Source organism: Protopterus annectens, chromosome 4.part1 (genome assembly GCF_019279795.1).
Source record: "Protopterus annectens isolate FY-2018-M chromosome 4.part1, PAN1.0, whole genome shotgun sequence".
NCBI classification, from domain to species: domain Eukaryota; kingdom Metazoa; phylum Chordata; order Ceratodontiformes; family Protopteridae; genus Protopterus; species Protopterus annectens.
In genome coordinates, this window is record NC_056734.1 from 766,299,315 (window position 1) to 766,323,020 (window position 23,706).

Here is a 23,706-nt window from a genome sequence, read left to right on the forward strand (position 1 = left end):
TATATATATCAAGGACCTGTTTAGCGTTATACCCCATTATATATTATGGTTAGAGGAAGCCCTGACTGGCTTTGATTTTTTTGTCCCAACAAGACTTTAGGTTGGTTTTGGAGAATATGGAACTAATTCTCAAAAACAATTGCGTCTTTTTTCAAGACAAATATTACAAACAAGTGGATGATGTTGCTATGGGGGCATCATGTGTTCCAGTTTTTGCCATTATCATCCTATTATATTGGGAACAGTAATATGTGTTTTCTTCTTCTTTATTTGAAAATGTAAGTGTGTGCACTATCATTTTTTGGATATTTTTATTCTGTGGAAGGGTCCTGTGGATAGTATTGAAAATTTTGTGAACTACATCAACAGTACCACCAATTTTTTGATTTTTAGTCACAATATTGGGTTTTTAGGAATGAACTTTTTGGATGTTAAAAATTACCAAAGACATCATTAACAAAAGATGTGTGTCTACTTTGTATAGTAAAGAGTATTTTTCCAATTCGTAGTCACACTTTCAAAGTGACCATCCTTATTTTCAAAAGAGGAACATTGTAAAACGTCAGATGGTATGTGCAGCATGTATGACTTACCCTTGAGGAGGATTTAGTTAACAAATTAAATTTTATTGGACTTTTTGTTGGTAGGGGATACCCTAAGGTGACTGCGGATTCTATCAAAAAAGAAATACTGGAAGGATGGGGTAAAAATTATCTTCCTCTGATGAATTCAAGAGAGGATGAGCCAAGTATTACTGTCCCCGAAAATGGAGCCCAGAAGAGTATAGTCCAGGAATATCCAGCTGTTCTAAGGGGGGACATTAACATAGACCTATTTTTTGTATTAAATTACAACACAACAAAGATTTAAGAAGGCTTAAAGACATTATTTATAAGTATTAGGATCTGTTTTCAAGTATGCCCAATAGTTTAAATGTTTTTTCTAGGTCTTTAAAGTTTGGGTTTGGGAGTGGCCCTAATTTGAAGAACTATTTTGAAAGTATTCCAATTTGCATTAGAAATACCAACAAAAAGGACACTTAGGTGTAGAATGTGCCCTCAATGCCCTTTTATTTCAAACCTGACAGAATTACAGATTTGGGGAATACATGAAAAACTTTTGCAAACTGGTTATTATAGTTGCTACTCAAAAGGGACGGCATATCTAGCCTATTGCACCTAGTGTTTCTCATATTATGTAGGGAAAACTGAGAAAATTAAAACAAAGGGTGTATGAACACATGTGTGAGATTAATAAGGGAAAGGAAACAAATGCCCTTTTTAGACATACTATGGAATTGTGTCCAAGCCAATTTTATATTTTGGGTATTAGCACAAGTTAAGGCTTTTAAAAGGGGAAGTGATTGGGAAATTGGTTTAGAGTATAGAGAGCTTATATGGCAGTTTAGGCTGGAAGCCTGCACCCCCCCCCAGGATAAATTATCATTATTTTCTTCTTCCTGCCCTGAAAAAAAGAGAGCCTTGCATTATTGAGTGTATTTATTTATGGTTTAATGTTATTTACTGTCATTTATATTTTAACGTGTTTTTTATGCTTTAACATTGGTATTATTGTTAATATTATTAATGTAGATGGTCTAGACCAATTAGTTTAGGGACCAATGAATTAGTGTGAGTTGTTAATGGTATGACAAATGGGGTATGTTTAGTGGTTATTTAAACGTATTGGGAAACATTTGTTTTATACTGATGAAGTTCCCTGTTGAGGAACGAAAGCACTTAATCTGGTCATTAAAGAGTTTTTATAGTTGCTTTGATTTTGATTATTAAAGTTTTAAATCTCTTTTTTGCCTTTATTAATACCTGTTATTGATTTGGAAGCTGCCTTTATTGGGTCCAGTGTACCTGGCTGAGTTATTTTTGGTTTTGAGTTGGTTTTTGTGGGCTCAGCTTTTTCCACTGGATTGTTTGATTAATATTTCACTTCTACTGTTCTGGTGTGGATTTGTTCTGCAGGCAAGCATAAATGATGCCATGTTTTTTTTCTTTTTTATAACTTATATTTTTTATTATAATTTTAACAGAGCAAAAACAGCAACAAACTTATAAATAAAAAGAGCATATTGCAAAAGGCTCTGATGACATCCTTGGTCACCTAAGTCTGATTAGTGCCTCAGTTTCTTTATGACACTGGGGGGTGGGCACTTACAATCGCAACTCCTTGGAGTGGGGCCAGTGTCATAGTGTGTATCCTGGGGGAAGGCTATCAGCTCAAGCTACTACCTGGAAGTAGCCGTTATTAATGACTTGGTGGGCATTGTGAGTCTTTGTAGTGATGCAAGTAATTAGTCCCCATCCATGGGAAGGGTTAGGCAACACAAATGTTTCTTTGTAATAAAATGATTAGCAGAAATTACTGCCCTGATTGCAGGGATGTCAGTAAGGGTACAAGCAACCCTTTTGGCTGCCAGTAATATGGCCCTTCCAGATAGTTTTCACTCCCTCTACGATACTGAGGTAAATTCCTCATATGAGGGAACAAGTGTGCAAAGTTACACTGGGAAAGACTTGATGGTCAGTAGCCATGAGGGAAAACGACACTCAAAAATACACTTGGGCTAATGTAGCATTAAAAGCATCATAGGAATTACAAAAGCCAGTAAGTCAAGAGACCATCTGTGTGTTGTCAGTGCTCACCCTCATGGTGCACCTCACAATCCTACAGCAGACCAGGAATGAACCTGTGCACCCTCATGGTGCACCTCACAATCCTAGAGCAGACCAGGAATGAACTTGGGCACCTGACAATCCTAGAGCAGACCAGGAATGAACTTGTGTACCCTTCATGGTGCATCTGACAATCCTAGAGCAGACCAGGAATGAACCTGTGCACCCTAATGGTGCACCTCACAATCCTAGAGCAGACCAGGAATGAACTTGGGCACCTGACAATCCTAGAGCAGACCAGGAATGAACTTGTGCACCCTCATGGTGCACCTGACAATCCTATAGCAGACCAGGAATGAACCTGTGTACCCTCCTCATGGTGCACCTCACAATCCTAGAGCATTGCAGGAATGAACTTGTGCACCCTCATGGTGCACCTCACATTCCTAGAGCATTCCAGGAATGAACTTGTGTACCCTCATGGTGCACCTCACAGTCCTAGAGCAGACCAGGAATGAACTTGTGCACCTGAGGGTGCACCTGACAATCCTAGAGCAGACCAGGAAAGAACCTGTGCAAGCCTGTCCGGTCATCAAGGTTCATCTTGAAACATGCAAGGCTGTCATTATCGTTTACATGTATGGTCAATTTGCTCCAGAAATGGGGAAAATATTGATCAATATACCTGTCCCTCCCACACATTTTATTTCCAGCCTGGTGGAGATTTAAATCCTTGGTTCTAGTGTTTATGGAGCTGTTTGCTTTACAGAGATGCTAGAGATCTAGGGTGACTGATCACAACTATTTGTATGAATTTTGTTTGTGCAGATGTTCTTTTCACTTTGCTGAGATGCAGTTTTATAACCATCACTCAATTTATGAGATATTTGCATAATTGTGAATGAGATGTATGCTTGTAAATTTAATAGACAAATAAATGTAAATATCTGAAAAACAGTGGACACCAATTTTCAGTGCAAAGTTTTTTCAGCATTGTGTATGCTTTTATAGTTGATACCCCAGAGTATAATATAAACATCCTCTGGTTCAAATTATGAAACTAATTATTAACAAATGACATTTCTGGAAATTAGCCCAGATTTTCTGTTGTACATAATATCTTACTTGTCTAAGGAGCTATTTCTGACCTCTCTGGTGACTGTGCATGTAAAATGCTGTTCTACAATACATCCAGTTGGGCAATGCCAAACATATTTACAAAAATATATTTATAAAAAATATACATATTGTATTACTAAACAAGTATGAATATCTGCAAATCAGTAGCATGCAGGCAGTAGATATCAGTAACGACTTTTGCAGCATTATGTAAACTTTCATATTTCAAGTCTGGCAGTTGGAGCAGAGGATTTAGGGGCTATAAGTGAGCTTGTTTCCTGTTATCCAGTGGATGAAGGCATGATTCTTCAGTCTACATTGGTTACAGGTTGGACACTGAACAAGTCACTTAAGCAAACAGCATTCCTACTCCGAATGAAGGTGTTTACCTTCTCTTTAAAGCTATTAACATTATTAATATAAGACGTAGATTATTAATATTTCTGGAAAATTACTTGTGTTTTTTTCTGGTACCACCCCCTCCTTTTATCTGATGAGCCATTCCTGATTTCTCTGCTGACTAGACATGTGGAACTGTGTTCCACAATGTGTCCAGATGGATGTGTCCAAGATATTTACAGGAATATATTTATGCATACATGCATATTTTATTACTATGCGAGTATAAATTGTTGTCAACTGATATTAAGCAGACAGTAGGTATTGGTGGTAAATTTTGGATCATCATTTTAAATTTCATTTGGTACCACAAAATGCCATATATATATATATATATCAAGCTAGGAATGGTTTTAACATCGGTCGAGGTAGGTGTTCAGTATTATTCCATGTCCCCTACCTCGACCCATGTTAAAACCATTCCTAGCTTGATTATTATGCCTTCGACATTACCGTTTACGACCTTCCATGTTCGAATATATGATAGTCGCAGGAGTGCCGTTCGCACTTATGATAGTAAACCATATATATATATATATATATATATATATATACTCTTTCTGGGTCAAATTACTAAAAGGAAATATTAATATGGAACATATTCAAAATTTAGCATAAATATGGTCAGCCAACATTTTTGACTTGTGGTCTGTGCTGTCCTGTGGAACGTAGATATTTGTGTAAAATATGCAATAGGAATATGCAAAAATATCACCTTTATTGCTAAGCAAGCACAACTATCATGCAAATTGGCAGTAGTTTGCATGAATCTTTCATTTTATGCTATAATGTACTAAAAAACTCCTTGTAGGCAAACAGAAGTTTTAATATCACACTGTCGCACACACAGAATTGACATCCATTGTACATCCCAAATGCATCCACCGATTGTAGCCACTTTACTACCTATGTAAAACTTGGATGTCAGTGACCAAGTGATTAAATACACATATAAACAACCATCACAATATAATTTCCTCTTTTAGTCAAACAGTGCAGCCCATTACCCACCCCCCACAAACACGCATTTGCCCACAAGTTACAACAGAACTCATGTCTGTACACATGTCTGATTGTCATAAAATGAATGAATAAATACATAAACGAAAGTCAGTGTGAAGTGGGGAGTGTTACCCCTTCTGTAAGCAATGGTCTGGTATGAGAAAGATACTTCATTTCAGTGAACAGATGGCCAGAACTCCGTGAACGGCTCTTCCTGCCCAGTGGCCCACATTAACTATCCCAAAGGTAAAAAAAAAAAAAAAAAAAAAAAAAAGCACAACATGGTCCAGCAAGATGGGAATTGAGAAACAAGGTGTGCCCAAAAGTATACCTTTCCACGTTTCTTAACTACGTACCTCAGAAAACAATCCCACATGTAAAACTTAAATATGTAAAAGATGGCAAGGAACCACTGCAGTTCTCAAATGAGATGCTTTGTGGTGTGTGGGAAATTAGACATTTAGGAAGCACACACAAAGACAAAAATGAAGCCAAGAAAGCCAGATAAAGAAAACAGAAGAAAATAAGGAGGCCAATCTTAAAAGCAAATTCCTGAGTTAAGGCAAAAATAACCAGCTCTATCTACAAGGAAACAACTTTCTTAGATCCTTAATGCATCAGTAATAAGTCCACTATAAATCCAAGCTAAAAATCCTTATAGGGCTGCAAACATTTTTTGAAGGCTATGAAGTATGGATTTTTATGTGTGTGCTGTCATTTAGTAACTGAAACCCTTCTATTGTTGTGAGAGGACCACAGATTTTGTAAGAAAAAAAAAAAAAAACATGTTGGGGAATGGAAAACCACTAGCATTCCATCCTTATGTTGTAGAACCACTCACCAGGACTGGAACTCACTAAAAGGGCTTACTTCTAAACATTTTTTGTGCGTCGCCTAGACTATGTGGTTGTCAGTTATGAGAGAGTTGCTGTAATTACGTAACAGTTGAAACGACATGCTGGTAATCCTATTATACCATCTACAGGCACACATATAAAACACTAATCTTTTACTTGGGAATCTCCATTGTCTTGATGTATTAGGACAGGTATACGCCAAAGGGAACCCTGTATTCAAGAAATAGCCTAATAAGAGCTCACTACACTAGGATGGTAACTTTCGCTCAGCAAGACAGAAAGGCTTCCTGATCCGTGAAGCTATGTGATTGTAAGAGGAGAGGAAGTTATCACCCAAAGTGTCCAGATTCTTACAAATGTCTCTCTGTGGAGCAGGGTACTAGCGATGCTGTATGCTATAGATGAGCACTGCTTACCGAATTGTGCAATATTTTTCTTTAATGTTTAGTGCTTTTTCACTACACTATTGGTTTCTAAGGATTAGCTCCTGCAGCAGGAATTCCTTGTCTGGGGGATCTGGCAATAATATCAGTCTTAAAGTCAGCAGCAAACTGTGTTAGGTATATTATGGATGGCATCATAGTGGTGCAGCAGTAGCATTGTCACCTCACAAGACGTTCTCTGGTTTGATTCTTGGCTGGAGTGCCTTCTGTGCATAGTCTGCATATCCTCCCTTTGTTTGTTTGGGTTTTCTCTGGGTACTCCAATTTCCTTCCACATTACAAAGACATGCGACTGGAGAGTTTCTCCCCGGGCCTCCGCTGAAAATTGGCTTTGTTCCAAGTTGGACTCTCCCAGTAAACAAATATTAAATAACTAAATTGATTAAATCTGGGTTTGCAGTTTAGGGGATGAAGAAATATTTGCCAAAAGGATAGGAGCCTTTCATTATAGAAAGTACAGTTGTGCACACCTACCATAAATGTAGATGTTCGAGTGTCTTCACTGTTGCAGTCATAACTGTAGGGTGCTCCTGCCGGCAGGCAGCCCGAGGTCGGCCAGAATCCAAAAGTCTGGGTCCGGCGTCAGCTGTACAATCCAATACCCTGACGTCAGTACGCTCTGGTACATAGCCCTCAGCCGACGCCATCTTCTCCAGCCTTTCTTGCCCTAGATGTCAGAAGTCCCCAATAGATCATAAATGAATCCCACTAGGAAACACAAATACACCACAAAAGAGAGAAAAAGAGGGGATAGGAGGGAGGGAAACACCGACTGCAACAGTGAAGACACTCGAACATCTACATTTATGGTAGGTGTACACAACTGTACTATGTTCATCGTGTTTCACTGTTGCAGTCATAACTGTAGGGTGGAATCCCAAAGCAGTGAAAAAGGGAGGAGGTTTAGACAGAAGGGGCAGCAAGAAGACCCTGCAAAACAGCAGAGGCAAAGCCTGCCCTGGTCTTAGAATACAAAGGGAGATTGTAGTGCTTGGAAAAAGTATGCACAGAACTCAAGTGGCAGCTTCCAAGATATTCTTGGTAGGAACTCCCCTGAGAAAAGCTGTAGAAGTAGCAGCTGCTCTAGTAGAATGACTTCTCACAATACCTGGAAATTGTTTCCCATGATGAGTGTAACAAAACCTTATTCCATAAGAAATCCATTTGGAAATAGTTTGTTTAGAAATAGCCTTTCCAAGAGAACTGGAGGCAAAAGAAACAAACAATTGGTTAGATTTTCTGAACTCTTTAGTCTTGTCCAAATAAAATCGTAACTGTCTGTGCACGTCCAAGGAATGTAAAATCCTTTCCCCTTTATTCTGAGGATTAGAAAAGAAGGTAGGAAGGTGAATTGTTTGATTCAAAGCCACTTTCGAAATCACCTTAGGCATGAAAGTAGGATTGGTCCTCAAGGATACTCTGTCCTGGTGGAAAATAAGGTATGGTTCCACAGCCATGAGAGCTTGCAACTATGAGACCCTTCTGGCAGAAGTCAAAGCTAACAAAAGAACTGTCTTCCAAGATAAAAACTTAATATCTGAAGATGCAGCAGGCTCAAAAGGAGGCAAAGTAAGTTTTTCTAAAACATAATTAAGATCCCAAGCAGGAACAGGAGGGGTCCTGGGAGGTCTTAAATTCTTAGCCCCTCTCAAGAATTGTCTCACCAAAGGATGAGAAAAAACAGGGGGATCAGTATTGAAATTAGCAGAAATAGCAGAAGCATGAATCTTAATGGAAGAAAAGGAAAGTCCATTAGACAAAAGATCCGAGAGGTAAAGCAAAATAGAAGAGAGATCAGGTACCAGAGGGTCCAAGCCTCGGTCCTGCATCCAAATGCAAAATCTCTTCCATTTAGAGGTATAAGATTTCCTAGTGCTAGGCCGTCTAGCTTCCAAAAGAACTTCCAAAACTTGTTTGGGAAGACTAGAAGAAATCAAATTCCTTTGAAGAGCCAAGCTGCCAGGCAAAGAGTCTTGAGATTGGAATGTAGCAACTGACCCTGATGCTGGGACAGAAGAGAAGGGTTCAGAGGAAGGATCTAAGGAGGCTCCAAGAACAGGTGCTTTAAAGTTGGATACCAAAACTGTCGAGGCCAATTTGGAGCAATCAAGATGAGGAACTTGGGCTTGTCCTGTTTTATCTTTAGTAATACCCGAGGAAGTAGAGGAAGAGGAGGGAAGGCATATCCCGAAAGGTTTCTCCAGCTGAAGGACAGGGCATCCACTTTCCAAGCCATTTTGTGGAATGACCTGGTGCAAAAGAGAGGCAGCTGATGATTGAGATGGGATGCAAACAGATCTATCTGGGGGCATCCCCAAACTGCAGTAATCCTGTTAAATAAGTTGGTGTCTAGCATCCATTTGTGAGGATCTAAAATGTTCCTGCTCAGGCTGTCTGCTAAGAGATTCTGTTCTCCTGGTATGAATTGGGCCTGGAGATGTAGATTCAGATTTAGAGCTGTGTCCCATAAAGCCATAGCTAGTCTGCAAAGGGGGTACGAATGAGAACCCCCCTGCTTGTTTATGTACCACATGACTGTGGTGTTGTCTGTGCAAATCAAAAGAGGTCCTGGATGCAAAAGGTTCTTGAAGGCTAGAAGAGCATTTTGAACTGCCAACATTTCCTTCAGATTGATGTGCCAGTGAAGATGATCCTTTGTCCAGGTTCCCTGCTAGCAATTGCCTAGAAAATGTGCTCCCCAAGCATAATCCGAGGCGTCCGTGGTTATGATTTGAGAAGGTTGAGGAAGACGGAAAGGCTTTCCTTCGTTTAAAGCACACACCCTGGACCACCAAAGGAACTCCTTCTGGAGGCAGGGGATCAGAGGAATCAGAGTGTCCAGATCGTGGTAATGCTGCGACCATACACTTTTCAGATACCATTGAAGCTTTCTCATATGAAGCCTTGCATTTGGAATCAACAGAATGCAGGAAGCCATGTAGCCCAGTGCCTGCAGGAATTTCCTTGCAGTGAGCTGAGGTAGAGTTGCCAAAGTCTTGAAAATTGAAGCCAGCTGTATTTGTTTTTCTGTAGTGAGGAAGGCCCTTTGTAAGGTTGTATTTAAGAGGGCTCCCAGAAATACCATTTGTTGAGAAGGGATCAAATGTGACTTTTTTGTGTTCACTGAAAATCCCAGTAGGAGGAGGAGACGTTGAACAAAATCCAGATGTTGAAGTAAAAGATCCTTGCTGTCTGCCTGAATAAGGCAGTCGTCCAAATAGGGGTAAATCTGAATCCCCTGGAGTCTGCAATAAGCCACTACTGGTGCCAGGCATTTGGTAAAGACTCTGGGCGCAGTAGATAAACTAAAGGGCAGTACAGAGAATTGAAAGTGTCTCGAACCTGCCTTGAACCTGAGGAATTTCCTGCGTTCCTGCCTGATGGGAATGTGTAAATAAGCTTCCTTTAGGTCCAATGTCACCATCCAGGCGTCCTGAGAGAGCATTGGAATCAGATGCTGCAGAGTAAGCATCTTGAATTTTGGAATTTCCAAAAAGGTGTTTAACACAGAAAGGTCCAGAATAGGTCTCCATGAGCTTTGTTTTCTTGGAACCAGAAACAGTCTTGAATAAAAACCTTTTCCCATCTCTGAGAGTGGAAAAGGCTCTATGGCTCTCATGGCCAGAAGAGCATCCACTTGATTTAAGGCCTCTGACCACTGATGTTTTGGCAGATCTGGCCAACCGAAAGCCCTTGGCAAGGTATGAAAGTGGAATTTGTAGCCTTTTAAAATCACGTCCAATACCCATTTGTCCTGGGTAATATGAGTCCAATTTCTGTAAAAGAGAAAGTTTTCCTCCGAGAGGGGCATCCAGGTAAAGAGGTCCTGTAGCCCAACCGAGAGAGTCATTGAGTTTGCTTTCTTTGAGATTGGGATCTGTCTTCTCCCCTTCTAGGTGAAGAAGCAGTCCATTGTCTCGATCAGTAGGAGGCCTGAGCTTGGCCACGACCTCTGGAGCATCTATATCTTCCCCTTTGAGGCCTGTCAGATGTGGGAAAGGACCAATTTTTGGAGGGCCAATTCCTGGAAAATCTAGGAGGCTGAACTTGCAAGAAATCTTTCACAGTTTGCATAGATTTTGCCTTTTCTTCCATCTTTTTAATAACCTCCTCAGCCTTAGATCCAAAATGAACATCATGCTGAACAGGGGCATCTAATAATTTAGCCTTAACCTGTTCAGGTAAACTTTGTTCACGAAGCCAAGCATGTCTCCTGATAACAGTACCAGAGGCTGCGGCCCTGCAAGAAGCATCCAAAGCATCAAAACCACAATGCAAGCTATGTTTGTTCAGTTGTTCAGTTGCATGCAACACATCCTGTAGTTCCTTATCTTCTGCACATGCAGGAAGAGAGGCAAGCTTTTGCTTTAAAACAGACAAAAGAAATTGCTGATACTTAAACATATGAAACTGGCAATTTAATGCCCTAACAGAGAGGGTAGCAGAAGTATATACCTTTTTGCCCTACCTGTCTAAGGCACGAGAATCCTTCTCAGAGGGAATAGGATTCTTAGAAGTAGCAACTTTAGCAGCCTTAGAACCCTGAGATATAGTTTCAGGATCTGCAGAAGGATTCTTAAACAAGAACAAATGAGACTCAGGAACCCTATAAAACCTATCAGGCTTAGAGGGAGCAGGAGGCATGGAATCAGGATTCAAATTAGCCTCGGAAAAAGCATCATCCACAATGTCAAGAACAGGAGGAATAGCCAAAGGCCTATGTTGAGGAAGAAGGAATTCTCTAAGCCTCTTCTTGGAAGCAGAATAATCCTGACCTTCCCAATGAAAATGTTCCCTCATCTCATGTAAGGTTTCCCCAAAAGAAAAATCTTCAGGCGGAGAAGCAGAGGGCAAGGAGTCCTCAGCATCCGAATCCTCATAAGGAGGAAAAGAATATTCCTGATCAGAGAAAGAGACAGAAGATATAGAAGCCTGGTCAGAGGAATCCACAGGAACATCCTGTCGAGGCCTTTTCTCAGGGGGGGGGGGGGTGAGAACCCCTAATCATAGAAAGCAAATCTTCAGCCATCCTTAACAATTGCTTCTGTGTCCTGGGAGTAGATTCAGAAGTAGCTTGAGCAGGAGCTTAGCTTTGGACTTAACAGGAGTCTTTGTCTTTGAAATAGTGATGTGAGTAGGCTTGAATACCCCCTCAGAAGCCGGTACCTGCACAGCGGTTCCGGACCCATCCGAGGGAGCGACGTCTGAAGGTCCTGCAGCAGATAAAATAGAAGGCCTTGATGGCTCCCCATGGGAGTCCGTATCGGCCATCGGTTCAGAAGTGGCGGACGACAGGGGCTGCAAAAGCGCCTCACTGACGACAGCCGAACCGGACGCTGGCTCCAGCTGCAACGAGTCCTGTTTGGACCTCGGAGGCCTGTCCTTGTCTTTGCGCTTCTTTTGAATTCCGGTAGTATCCGACGACATTCTATAATTGAAGCGTCTGCCAAAGTAATTCAGAGCCCAGTCGTACCTGCGTTTGATAGTACGAGAATTAAACCTGGCACAGAACCGACAGCAAGAAACGTCGTGGTCAGGGCCTAAGCAAGGTAGACAGTAAGAGTGGAAATCTTTATGAGGTATTTGTTTCCCACACGTAATACAATTATTAACTTTTTCTGACATCGGAGGAACAAGAAAAAATTCCCCAACGGGGTACTTAGCTTTGAGAAGAGAAGAAAGAACTTCGGACCGACAACAACCAAAAACGCTGTTCGAAAATCGCCAACCAACGACTTGCGAGCTGCTTTCCACCGCACGGCAAGAAAGACTGGAGAAGATGGCGTCGGCTGAGGGCTATGTACCAGAGCGTACTGACGTCAGGGTACTGGATTGTACAGCCGACGCCGGACCCAGACTTTGGGATTCTGGCCGAACTCGGGCTGCCTGCCGGCAGTAGCACCCTGCAGTTATGACTGCAACAGTGAAACAAGATGAACATCTAGTTACTTTTTTTTAGTTTCTAAGGTGGCATCTGCCACTTTGACTAAGCAGATTTTATTTTCAGCCTGTTATCCACCCCATCACAATCATCTACATTTAGATCTCTTGCTTTATTTACTATACCATCATAGAGGATGGTGCGGAATGCCTTGGCCAGATCCATATATACTATGTGGACCATGTGACCACTATCTCCTACTTTCATGACTTACATTAAGAAGTTAACTTAAGTAGATATGACCTCCTCATAACAAAATTAAACTGGTGAGGGTATATACTTCAATGAGATTTTTGATATATTAATAAAGTCAACTTAGACTAATTATATAGGTGTGTCTATATTTTCTAGGGTCTTTAGTAGGGCCCCTTATATATGAAGAGACATCACAGCAACCACTCTGCATATTTCACTGATATACCTTGTGGCTAAGCATAAGTTTAATAGGCTCAAGGGAAGGTCCACAGGCCACAGCTGGTGCTGTTTATCAGACTTCTGAATAAACTGCTTGGACACGTGTGTGTGTGTGTGTGTGTGTGTGTGTGTGTGTGTGTGTGTGTGTGTGTCTATATATATATATATATATATATATATATATATATATATATATACACACACACATACATATATATATGTATGTATATATATATATATATATATATATATATATATATATATATATATACATACACACACACACATACAGTATGTATACAAATATCCTCAAACTAGCATCCTCACAAAAATAAAAAGAAAGCCCGCAGAGCATCGATATGCTTCATAGTAGGGACCCTGTATACAGAACCATATAACTGAATACTGAAACATTTTAATTCTTCTGTAATATCCTTCATGAATAATTTCCATATATATCCAAAAATAATGGATGAGACTATGGATAGGAGGTACTGGAGCCAATTTCTCTCTCTCCATTTTCTAGACTGGATGACAATGGTAGGATTCCTAGGATCCAACATTTGTGCTAGATTAAAGGGGGTGGGGGGGTTATGGTTTCGTCAATGCATACATAGCGGCACTATGTACGTCTTTCATAGCTTTATTATTTCTGAACACGTAAATAGAAGATAGAGATGGTTTGCCTTCACCTCACCACATCTCCACTACATTGCCTGTAACATGCCAGAAGTGCTTCTTTTTGAAATGGTAATATGCATGGAATGCAGTGCACACAGGGTCTTGGACATATCCAGACTTGTTCTTCAGTCTGTGTGTTCTACTGGTATGGCTAATATATGTTCCCATTTTAATTTGTCTTCCTCAAAGATGTCATGGCTGAACTTTTGAATCACAATTCACCACTTTCCTTAAATGTGCATAAACTTTATTGATCATTTGGTTAAATACCCCGATTGTAGATATCGCCACCATTTCAGAGTGAATAGAAGAATTTCAAAAACTGTTCCTGGAGTAAATTATCTGCAACACATCAGTTCTAACTGTTAAGGTCAGAGTGGGTGATGCCATTTTGCATTAGTTCATCGTAGAGCTTGAATAAGTCCATAAACTCAGAACTACTCATTACAGGGTGTTTGAGACTTTAAAACAGGAAGACAATCTATAATCAGAATTAATTAGAATCTGAAATACTATACCAGTGGTATATTTTAGGGATATGTTGGTAAGAATGAGGTTTAGAATTTTCTGCCACTTAGTGGGCTGGTTTACTGTTTGTACGACTGAATTATCATTTATGACGTCTAGGAATCTTTGAGCAAAACCAGCTTTTAACTTATGGTTGCACTACTCTAGTGATATATAGTCAAAATCACTGATCATGAAAGTTTTTTTGTTTTGTTTTCTTTTGTTATGGGTATTTCAGTGAACACATGTAGGAATTTCTCATGGCTATTTAGACATGGAAGTGTCCTATGACAGGTTATAAACTGATCATTTGTTTTCTTTGTGGTAAACTTGTTTTTTAACAACCAAGGAAACTACAAATATGGAAATGTCCACATAATTTGTCAGGTCTGAATTGCAGTTTACTCTAATTTTGCTGATATGCTAGATGTCCAGTGTTCAGACTCTGTTTAAGAAAGACACTATGAGGGAGACTAGGGGTTTGGCCAGACATTAAACCCATAAAAAAGTCATGTCATGAAAAACAATGGAGTATGAAACATCGCTCTTCTCCTTTAGAATTGTTTTTTGTCTTGCTCCACCAATGTGGGGTGCAAGTCCCCACACATTTATATATACCAAATATAAACAATAAAAACAAAAAGTCCAAACTAAATATCCACAAAGAACACACAGGGTAACTCTCTTCCAAAAAAAAACAGACTCCAGGCAGGTAAGGTTATTAGTGCTTTTGTTCCCTTTATTCACACTCCAAAATGGATTATAGATGATGAAGTTCCATTTTGGAGTGTGAATAAAGGGAACAAAAGTGTTGATAACCTTACCTGCCTGGACTCTGGGTTTTTTTGGAAGAGAGTTACCCTGTGTGTTCTTTGTGGACATTTGGTATATACCAAATATGAGATGACTATGATTCAGCAAAATTACATATTTCAATCACACACATATATGTAAGTCCAGATTTTCTGTCATTCAGTCTTTGCATTTTGTACCAACATTTTCAAGAGATTACACAATGAATGAACTTCACCAGATGTGCCTTGCATGACTTTACTGTGGTAAATAGCAAGTCCATGCTGTTTAGGTCCACTGCCCCAACATTCCTTAAGTATTACTTTCTACAGCCATTCTACAATTTCCTTAGACATTAGGTAAAACTAAGTTTCTTCCCACACTCTTATGACAGATTTGTTATCTTAAAACCTTCAGCAATCTTACCCTCACCCCATTCTTTTAGAGTAATGAGTGGTATAACAATGTGCCCACCTACTTATTTAACAACTGTAGGCAAATCCCATCAGGCTTCATACTGTTTTGGTGTGCCTGTTAAATATTCAGATTAACCTCCTTATTTTTGTTTTCTATTTGCAGCTGCTATAGATGATAACCTTCCCCTTCCTTCAGCCAGCTCTGTTATAATCAGATAAAACTCTGACTATGGCCAAGGCAATTTCAGATAAATTAGTGTCTCAAGCATCAACTGGTGAAGGTGTGCAGAGGATGGGACTGCCTATGCTGTGGGTGGGCAGACTAGGGTGGTACAATGAGAGATTACATTAGAGGTGGGATGACAATGCAAATACAACACCAGATAGGGTGTTCCGTTCACTAGCAGACTAAGAGGAGAGGAAAAAGAGAGTTTTACTGACTGATTCAAGGATAACCCATTTACTTGGGCATAAAAGGAGGATCAGTATGAATGGACACCCTGTCCCTGTGAAAAACCAAAAAATGGAGGAATAGCTATATGGTCCTGAAGCTTAGAAACCCTCAGAGCAGAACTGCCAGCAACAGAACAGTCTCCCGGGTACAATGTTGCAATGAAGCAGAATCTGCAGGCTCAAAAGAAGCCAGAGTCATTTTTTCCAAAACAAAATTAAGGTCCTAGCGAGGAAGAATGGGTTTCCTTGGGGGCCTAAGATGCAGGACACCTTTAAGAAATTGTTTAACCACAAAACTAGAAGCCAAGGGAGGATTCAAGGGCAGACAAGCAGAAATGCCTGACAAATGGGTCTTCACAAAAGAATAGGCCAAGCCAGACAGGACCAGCTCACACAAATAGGAGAGGACCAGAGGCATTCTCCAATGAAAAAGGGTTCTGGTTACGAGCATGGCACCAGACCAAAAACCTCTTCCATTTGGACATACAAGATTTTCTGGTTGAAGATTTCCTTGCCTCCTGTACAACTCTGAGCACATCATCAGAAAAGAAGTGCCTGAAGGGGATCCAAACCCTATATTACACAGTGTCGACTGAAGAGTGGACAAGTGATGATGGATAAAAGACCCCTTTGTCCTGTCTGTGGAGGCCCAACTGGTGAGGTAACTTGTACTGATTGCCCCTGGCCAAATGCATTAAGAAGGGGATTCAGTGCTGCCTTGACCAAAAGGGAGTCACTAGCAAGATTTTAGGGGAGTCCAGCTGAATCTTCTGCAGGATTCTGGGAAGTAGAGGAAGAGGGGGGGAAGGATAAAGAAACATTCCCTTCCAAGGAAAAGGAGACTGAGAACTGCCTGTTCAGAGTGGAGACAAAAAGATCTACCGAGGAATACTCCAGTGATGGACATTGTCCAGAAACGCATCTCTGTGAAGTATCCATTTGTGCGCCTGTGTTTTGGACCTTCTCAAAGAGTCTGCTACTAGATTGTGCTCTGAAGGAACGTCTACTGCCTGAAGAGTTAACTGATAACTGAAAGCCAAATCCCAGGCCTGAAGAGCCATTCTGCAGAGCAGGTAAGATTTTGTGCCTCCCTGCTTGTTGACATGCCACATTAATGTAGTGTTGTCTGTGTACACCTTCAAGTGACCTGGACAGAACATGGGGTTACAAGTCTGAAGGGGCAGAAACAGAGGTATGATCCCTTTGATGTTCATATGGTCTGACTTCTGATGGGGGGGGCAGAGACTCTGAACTTTCAGGTGACAACATGGACAGGGGTGAAAAGTTGCTTGAGAAGGGGACTGGAGGCTAAAAGGTAAGCCTGAGTTGAGGGCAAACTGTCAAATCCACCACTCTAATTCCTTTTTTAAACAAGGAAGGAGATGTACACTGAAATCTAGAGGATGGCAGTGTTGCAGCCAAACCAAACTGATGTACCACTGAAACTCCTACATATGCAGTCTGGCAAGAAGGAGCATTGGAAATGAATAGGCCATGAATCCCAGGGGCTGAAGAAAAACTCTGGCTGAAATGGCAGTGAGAGGAAGAAGAGATTAAAAGGAGGCTGCCAATGACAAAACTTTTGGAGGTGGAAAAAGAGGCTAACATTGGCACTGCCTGAATCCTGCATTCCAGATACACATGATCTGAGAGGGAGTCAGGACAGACTTTTGGAAGCTGATAGTGAACTCCAGACTTTGAAGAACAGAGATGGTGAACTCTAGAACCTGAAATAGGTGACTGGGAGAAGGTGCCTGAAGCAACAGGTCATCTTGATAAGGAAAAGTCTGAATATGCCTTGGAGCCTGCAGAATGCAATCACAGGTGCTAGGCATTTTGTGAATGCCCTTGGGGCAGTACAGAGGCCAAAGGGCAAGGCAGACATCTGAAAATGAGAGGAAGAAACAGAGAAATGTAAAATCTTCCTGAAAAGAGGATGAATAGGGATATGAAGTTAAGCACCCGTCAGATCCAAAGACACCAGAAAAGCCCAAAGTAGTAAGAGAGAAAACAGAGTTAGAAGAGAAATCATCAGAAAAGAGAAGACATTGAGAAAGGCATTGAGCAGAGAGAGATCCAGAATAGGTCTCCAAGTGCCCTCCTTTTGAAGAACCAGGAACAAAAACCCTTTCCCACTTGGGAAGAGGAAACAGGCTGAATGGTTCCTTGATTCACTAGGTACCCCAGGATCTCTGGGAAATAAGAAAGTCTCTCCGTCCTTTTTTTAGGGATTTCTGACTTTCATACCATAAAGTAACCCTGATGGATGATAGAAAGAGTCCAAGAGTCCGAATTGATAAGAAGCCAATTTGGAAGTTAAAAGTAAAATCAAAGGGACAAAGGAACCTGGTTTAAGAGAAGGGGGAAATTTCAAAGAGAAGCCTGTTTATCAGATACAGGGGGTTTCTAGGCCACAAAAGTCTGAGGCCTTAGTAGAGAAGGTTCACCTAACAGCCTTCCTGCCCTTGGAGGCCTGGAAGGATTGCCTACAGACAAAAGCATATCTAGAAGGATAATTCCTCTGGAACATAGCAATAGGAGAGAGAAAATTATGTTTATGGCCCTGCAAGGCTTTGCCTTTCTACTGAAGAGACTTAAACATAGCAGCAGCAGCAGTCCCAAAAAAAGATGTTTATTATCCAAAGGAGCATCCAACAACTTGGCCTTAATGTCCTCAGTGAAAGACTGGAGATGAAGCCAAGAATAATGCCCCATGACAGACCCAAAAGCTGCAGCCCTGGAAGAGGCATCAGCAGCATCATAGCTACACTTGATAGAGTGGTGAGTCACTTGAGAAGTAGAACCTAAAATAGAGAAGGCAGAAGATTTGTCTTCAGAATCAGGGAGGTAAGAAATAACCTGACAAGCCTGAGCAATCAAGGCCAGTGCATATCTGGTCATGTGGGTCAAAGGCAAACATAGAAGCAGTGTAAACCTTACCAGTCCTCTCCATCCTTATCAGAAGGCAAACGTTTGGATGGTTTGTAAGAAGAGACTGGCACCACAGCAGGATCAGCAGACAAATAAAAATCGACAATCCTTGGGGACCTTATAGAACCCATCAGGTTTCTTAGGAGCAGAAGGCTGAGAATCCGGAGACTTGGAAGCAGCAATGAAAGTGTCTAACAAGGCAGCCAACATGGGAGGAACTGCCGATGGTTTAGGAGTATCCACCTACAGCAACTCAAGATGCCTATGCTCCTCTGAATATCAGATACTTGAGAAGAATATCACTTAAAGTATTCCATCATCAAAGCAACCCCCCCCCCCCAAGGATAATTCCTCAGAAGGAGACACAGGTCTAAGAGTCAAATCCTCATCAGAACCATAAGTCAAAGGTATCAGCATCAGTGAAGAATAGGACAAGGACCCCTCATCAGACTCTGAATCCTCATCTGAGGAATAAGGTTCCCTAGGCTGTTTAGTAGGGGTAGAGGTGCAAGAAGGAGGAGGTACTGAAAACCTTTGAGGAGGCTTCAAGGCCATCAAGGCAGAAAACAAGCCCTGAATAAACTCTCGCCATTCCCTTTAAGGATCCTTAAGACAGATCAAAATTTACTCAGTCTTTTCTTGGAAGGGAGATCAGCCCAAACAAATACTGTAGGGTCCGACCCTTGGCAAGATTCGGTAAGAGTACCCACAACCTTCTCCCTGACTAATATCTACAGAATCCCTCTAGGATCCTCTGAGATAATCAACTCCAGTTCCCCCTCAACATCTGGAGTAGACATCTGCAAAGCCTCAGAAGACATGCAAAAAGACAAACCCATGCTAGCCTTCGATTGGGGTCACAGCAGAGGAATCAGATGTAGATGCTGGATGGCCCACAGAGCTACTACCCACTTCTAGAGGGACATCTAGTGGAGGTTGGACAGCTAAAGAATTTGTCTGAGACTTCTTGGCCTTCTTAACTAGTGGGAGTATCTCAAGGTTTACAGATTTTGCCATGCTACCCTGGGTTAACTGCTTAAGCCACTGGTTTTCAAGATAAATGACCAGAGAAGACAAACAGCTTCTGAGTTTCTAATGGCACAAATGTGTTACAAATACTCCAAAAGGTATGGTCGTGGGAAGCACCCATGATATGAACATGAGGTAAGCAAAATAAAATACAAGACCAAAAGAAAGAAGAAAAAAAAAACCAACTGCAAGGGGGTTCTTATCTGATGGATAGGTATTCAGCACAGCAACAGGGCATTCAGACCAACAAGCGATAATGGCGTTTGAACTGGTGGCAAAGAAGTTCTGGGTAACTGTGTCTGTACTTTATTTTTATGCATTTATATCACGTTATCGAAAGATGAAAATAGAGAACGCTATTTCATCAGCCCCAAAACATCTAAACATGAAAATATCAAACATTCAGAACAGCGTATTTTTTCCCATGGAAAAAATTTGCTGCTCGAAACACACACACAACACAAGCACATCAAACAAACAGCAACCGCACACATACACTTAAATTTCTACATCTAACGCTACACTAAGCTAAACATACACTACTATCTACTCACCTTAACCCAAACCCTAACCCTAAAGTCTGTCACTATCGCACACACGCCTAACCCGCGCCCTAACCCTAACTCACTTAACCCACCCCTAACCCTAACATACAAACAATCGCACACTTACCTGAACCCAACCTGTAACTTTCCACCACAGCGCTAAGAATAGCGAAGCCACAGAAACGGCCAACCGAATTCTTATCCGAGGAAAGAATTTGCTGTTCTGCAGCTTCGCTATTCTTAGCATTCACTGAATAGTGTTCGATATCAGAACATTCAAAGTTTTAATACTTCGATGTTCTGATATAGACCCATTTTTATGCCCTACGTTCTGTGAAGGGAGCATATGCCTGGTGTATGGTGCATAAAAGACCATAAAGTTTTGGTATACTACCCAAACATTGGGGTCCTAGGCAGGAGATTCCCTTACATTAAAGGATACTGCAACAGTGATACAGAAGGACATCTACAGTAATTTTCCATTCTATTGATTTTTTTTTTTCACCAAAAGGTCTTTTACTTCTGGAAATGCCATTTTATGAGTTACCAGTGCTCTTATACATTACTTTCATGCCATCTTACTAGACCTTTTAAAGGCATTACTCCTTTTGGTCAATGCCTACAATCGTCATGCCTGATGTTAAATTTACTGTGAATCATGCTATTTATTGATCACCTTTTTCACAATCATAGCTAACTTTTAAATCCAAGAACCTGTCTTTCGTCACATTTGAGAATTTTAAATTCATAATATATTAGATCCAGGTCTTAAATGAGAGCGCCACCTTCATATTTTTCAGAGAGTTTAATATTTTTGTATTTTATAAATACATCTCTGTTTTAGCTCCTTGTCAGTGAAGGATAATGATGCATATCACTATAATAAGGGTGGAATAGAAATGCAACAGTTAGTGTTGTTGCCATAGTGTTTGCTTTTGTGGCTCAGGTTCCTTCTGAGGTGGAGTCCACAGCCTTACCTATGTCTACATGAATTTTTACTAGGGTGACAGTCTTCTTCACACATCCACAGACATGCTAAGAGGTGAACTGGCTATCCTAACTACTTTTTTTCCTCTTTTTATTCACACTGCATGTCACTCATCAAACCCCTCCCAGCCAACCAACTCACTGGCTCTCTAGCAATGGGGTGAAGATTAACCAGGACTGTCCGTCATTCAGACAGCTATTAGGGTGGTACAAATAAATAAATACATTTTATTTATTTATGTTGCCCTACTGCCATTCTGCATTTGGCTAAGCAGGGTTTGGGTGCTATGTTATTGGCTGCCTGCAATGGCTGTCCCCTCACTTCCACAAGGGATGTTGAGAGCAAGCAAATCTGTCAGTCTTGGAGCACAAGACTTGATATTTCCTAGTCTCCATCAGGAAATTTGTTCTTCCCCATGTGGTCCCTGAATGTCTGCATTCCATCCTTACTCCTGGGAGAGGTGTGCAGGCCATGTACCTTCATTTCTGCCTGGCTCCTCCAATCCCAAGGCTGTTAATTTAACCCCCTGGGTTGCAGTTGTGGCTCCATCCTTCAGTACCACAAAGTCAGGTGGCTGTCCTCCTAAGTTGCTTGTAAATATGTATTTAGTGTGTTTTGACAGAATGTGTCCCAATAAGGACTGCACCTCTGACTGGCCACTACTTTCAGAATAGATTTCTGGTCCCCCATAACCACGAATGGGGTAAAGAGAGCACTGGAGAATTAATGAATGATTATTATAATTATAAATATGAAATAAATGATATTTTAAAGTTAAATAAGCTGATAATTTCAGACAATCATATGCAGCAAGCAAAATGTTTGTGTTGAGCTGCAGTATGTATACTTTTTATTCCACTTTGTCTTCCAGCTGTTGAAAAGTACTGTACCTAATTAAAATATTACATCTGTAGCTTAAGTACATACTCTGTTTTGTCCACCTTTTCTCTTAGTCTCTTCAGTCTCTTCTTTTGTACAAATTCCACATTTGTAACTACATTTTCAAAAAATTCATTCTCCTTGTAGTCAACCTGAAAGAAAAATAAACACACCTTTAATGTAGGGTCTATTAGTTTAACTGCCAGGAAAACACATTCTATCCATCTTTCTTTGTTTTCATGACAATATTTTACAAAGAGCATTGCAACAAATAGGACAAGACAACACTGCTAGCTAGACTGTTTTTGTAACGGGGTATATTAAGATGCTTAATGAAAGAGAAACACATGAGTGTCACTAGTTTCATCTGCTTTTAATTAGAGACTTTACAGTATCAGGAAAGAATATCAAATAGCATTCATACTGGTAATTGATACAATTATCGGACACCAAAATCTTAAAGAAATGCACATCACATTTTTATCCCTCTTTTTTTATAAGCTAAGTAATGTATCATTTTGACAGCACATTCACTGTCATTTGATAGGACTAGACATTATACACTTCAAAGACATTTTATTTAAATTGTAGTAGACTATTTCAGTCACTTCTGGAGTTGTCAATATTCTAGAGATGACAGTTCTGTGGTCTTCGCTGACAAGGCTCTAAATGGAAATTCACTCTTATAAATTCTAGATGGTTCCTTTAAGTACTCCTATTGCACCCCATCCTTGGTGAACAGTCTTGGGTCACTGTTTGTATAGTTACTTGAATATTCATAAGATTATTTGGTGGAATAATTTGTTACTTCTTAAAACACCACTGCATTCTGATTGGGACATACTCACTTTGAATTCTTTTGCTGTTACTTCTAAACACCTTTTCAGTCTGAAATCTATAAGTAGCTCGGTTTGCGAGAGACTAACCTACCTCCTGGCAGTAGCGTATTTCTAGATTCCAATAATATTAAATGTCAAGTTTGGTTACAGCCATGATCAGCACTGCCTCTTTGATTTACCAGTGTAAGTAATATATGTACATTCAGCCTTAATCAATCAGTATCAGATCTATCATCCTTTCACTTTTCTTCTGATTTAAAAATGTACATCACTAACTTTATACTCGACTTTGAGAACTATTGAAACATGCTGTGTCTGGGTAAATTCAGCCTCTCCTTTAGGAAATGCTCAAGATACCAACCTTAGAAGCTATAGATAAAACATTATGTTTAGAGTCAATGATTTAGAGAGATGCACATGAATGCATGGAGAACTTGCGCGGAAAAATCACCAAAATACTAATTCCCTCAGTATTTAGAGATGAGAAATATTTCATTTAATTTTACTCCAAAATTTTAAATTTGGATTATTCTTAAATAGCGTAGTAGCAAACAACTTGTTTATTACCAGGCTTAATCCTACAGGATCACTATGGAAAACATGAGTTTTGTTTTGGGAAGGCAGTCTTGATCAACTTAAGTCTTTAAGCTCGAGTGATTTTGCAACAGCTCCTACTAGATACACTTGCTAATACATGGCATTTTTTTATGAAGCAAGGTCTATGAACACATTAGAAATATTCCAACCTAGGATTCAGTAAATGCATCATACTTATTTTAACCTATAATAATCCATATGACTGACATAGGTCCAACACTAGAAATTTGAGACAAGGTAAATAATT

General features: G+C 40.4%; 1 protein-coding gene across 1 annotated transcript in view; it reads right to left on the reverse strand.

The window, feature by feature from the left end:
- The window catches only part of MME (membrane metalloendopeptidase), a 1,194,620-nt gene that overhangs the window by 205,890 nt on the left and 965,024 nt on the right, over nt 1-23,706 (reverse strand). Inside the window, exon 15 of the mRNA XM_044070514.1 lies at nt 22,072-22,175. Coding sequence (XP_043926449.1) covers nt 22,072-22,175 — 104 coding nt within the window. The remainder of the gene's footprint in view (nt 1-22,071; nt 22,176-23,706) is intronic.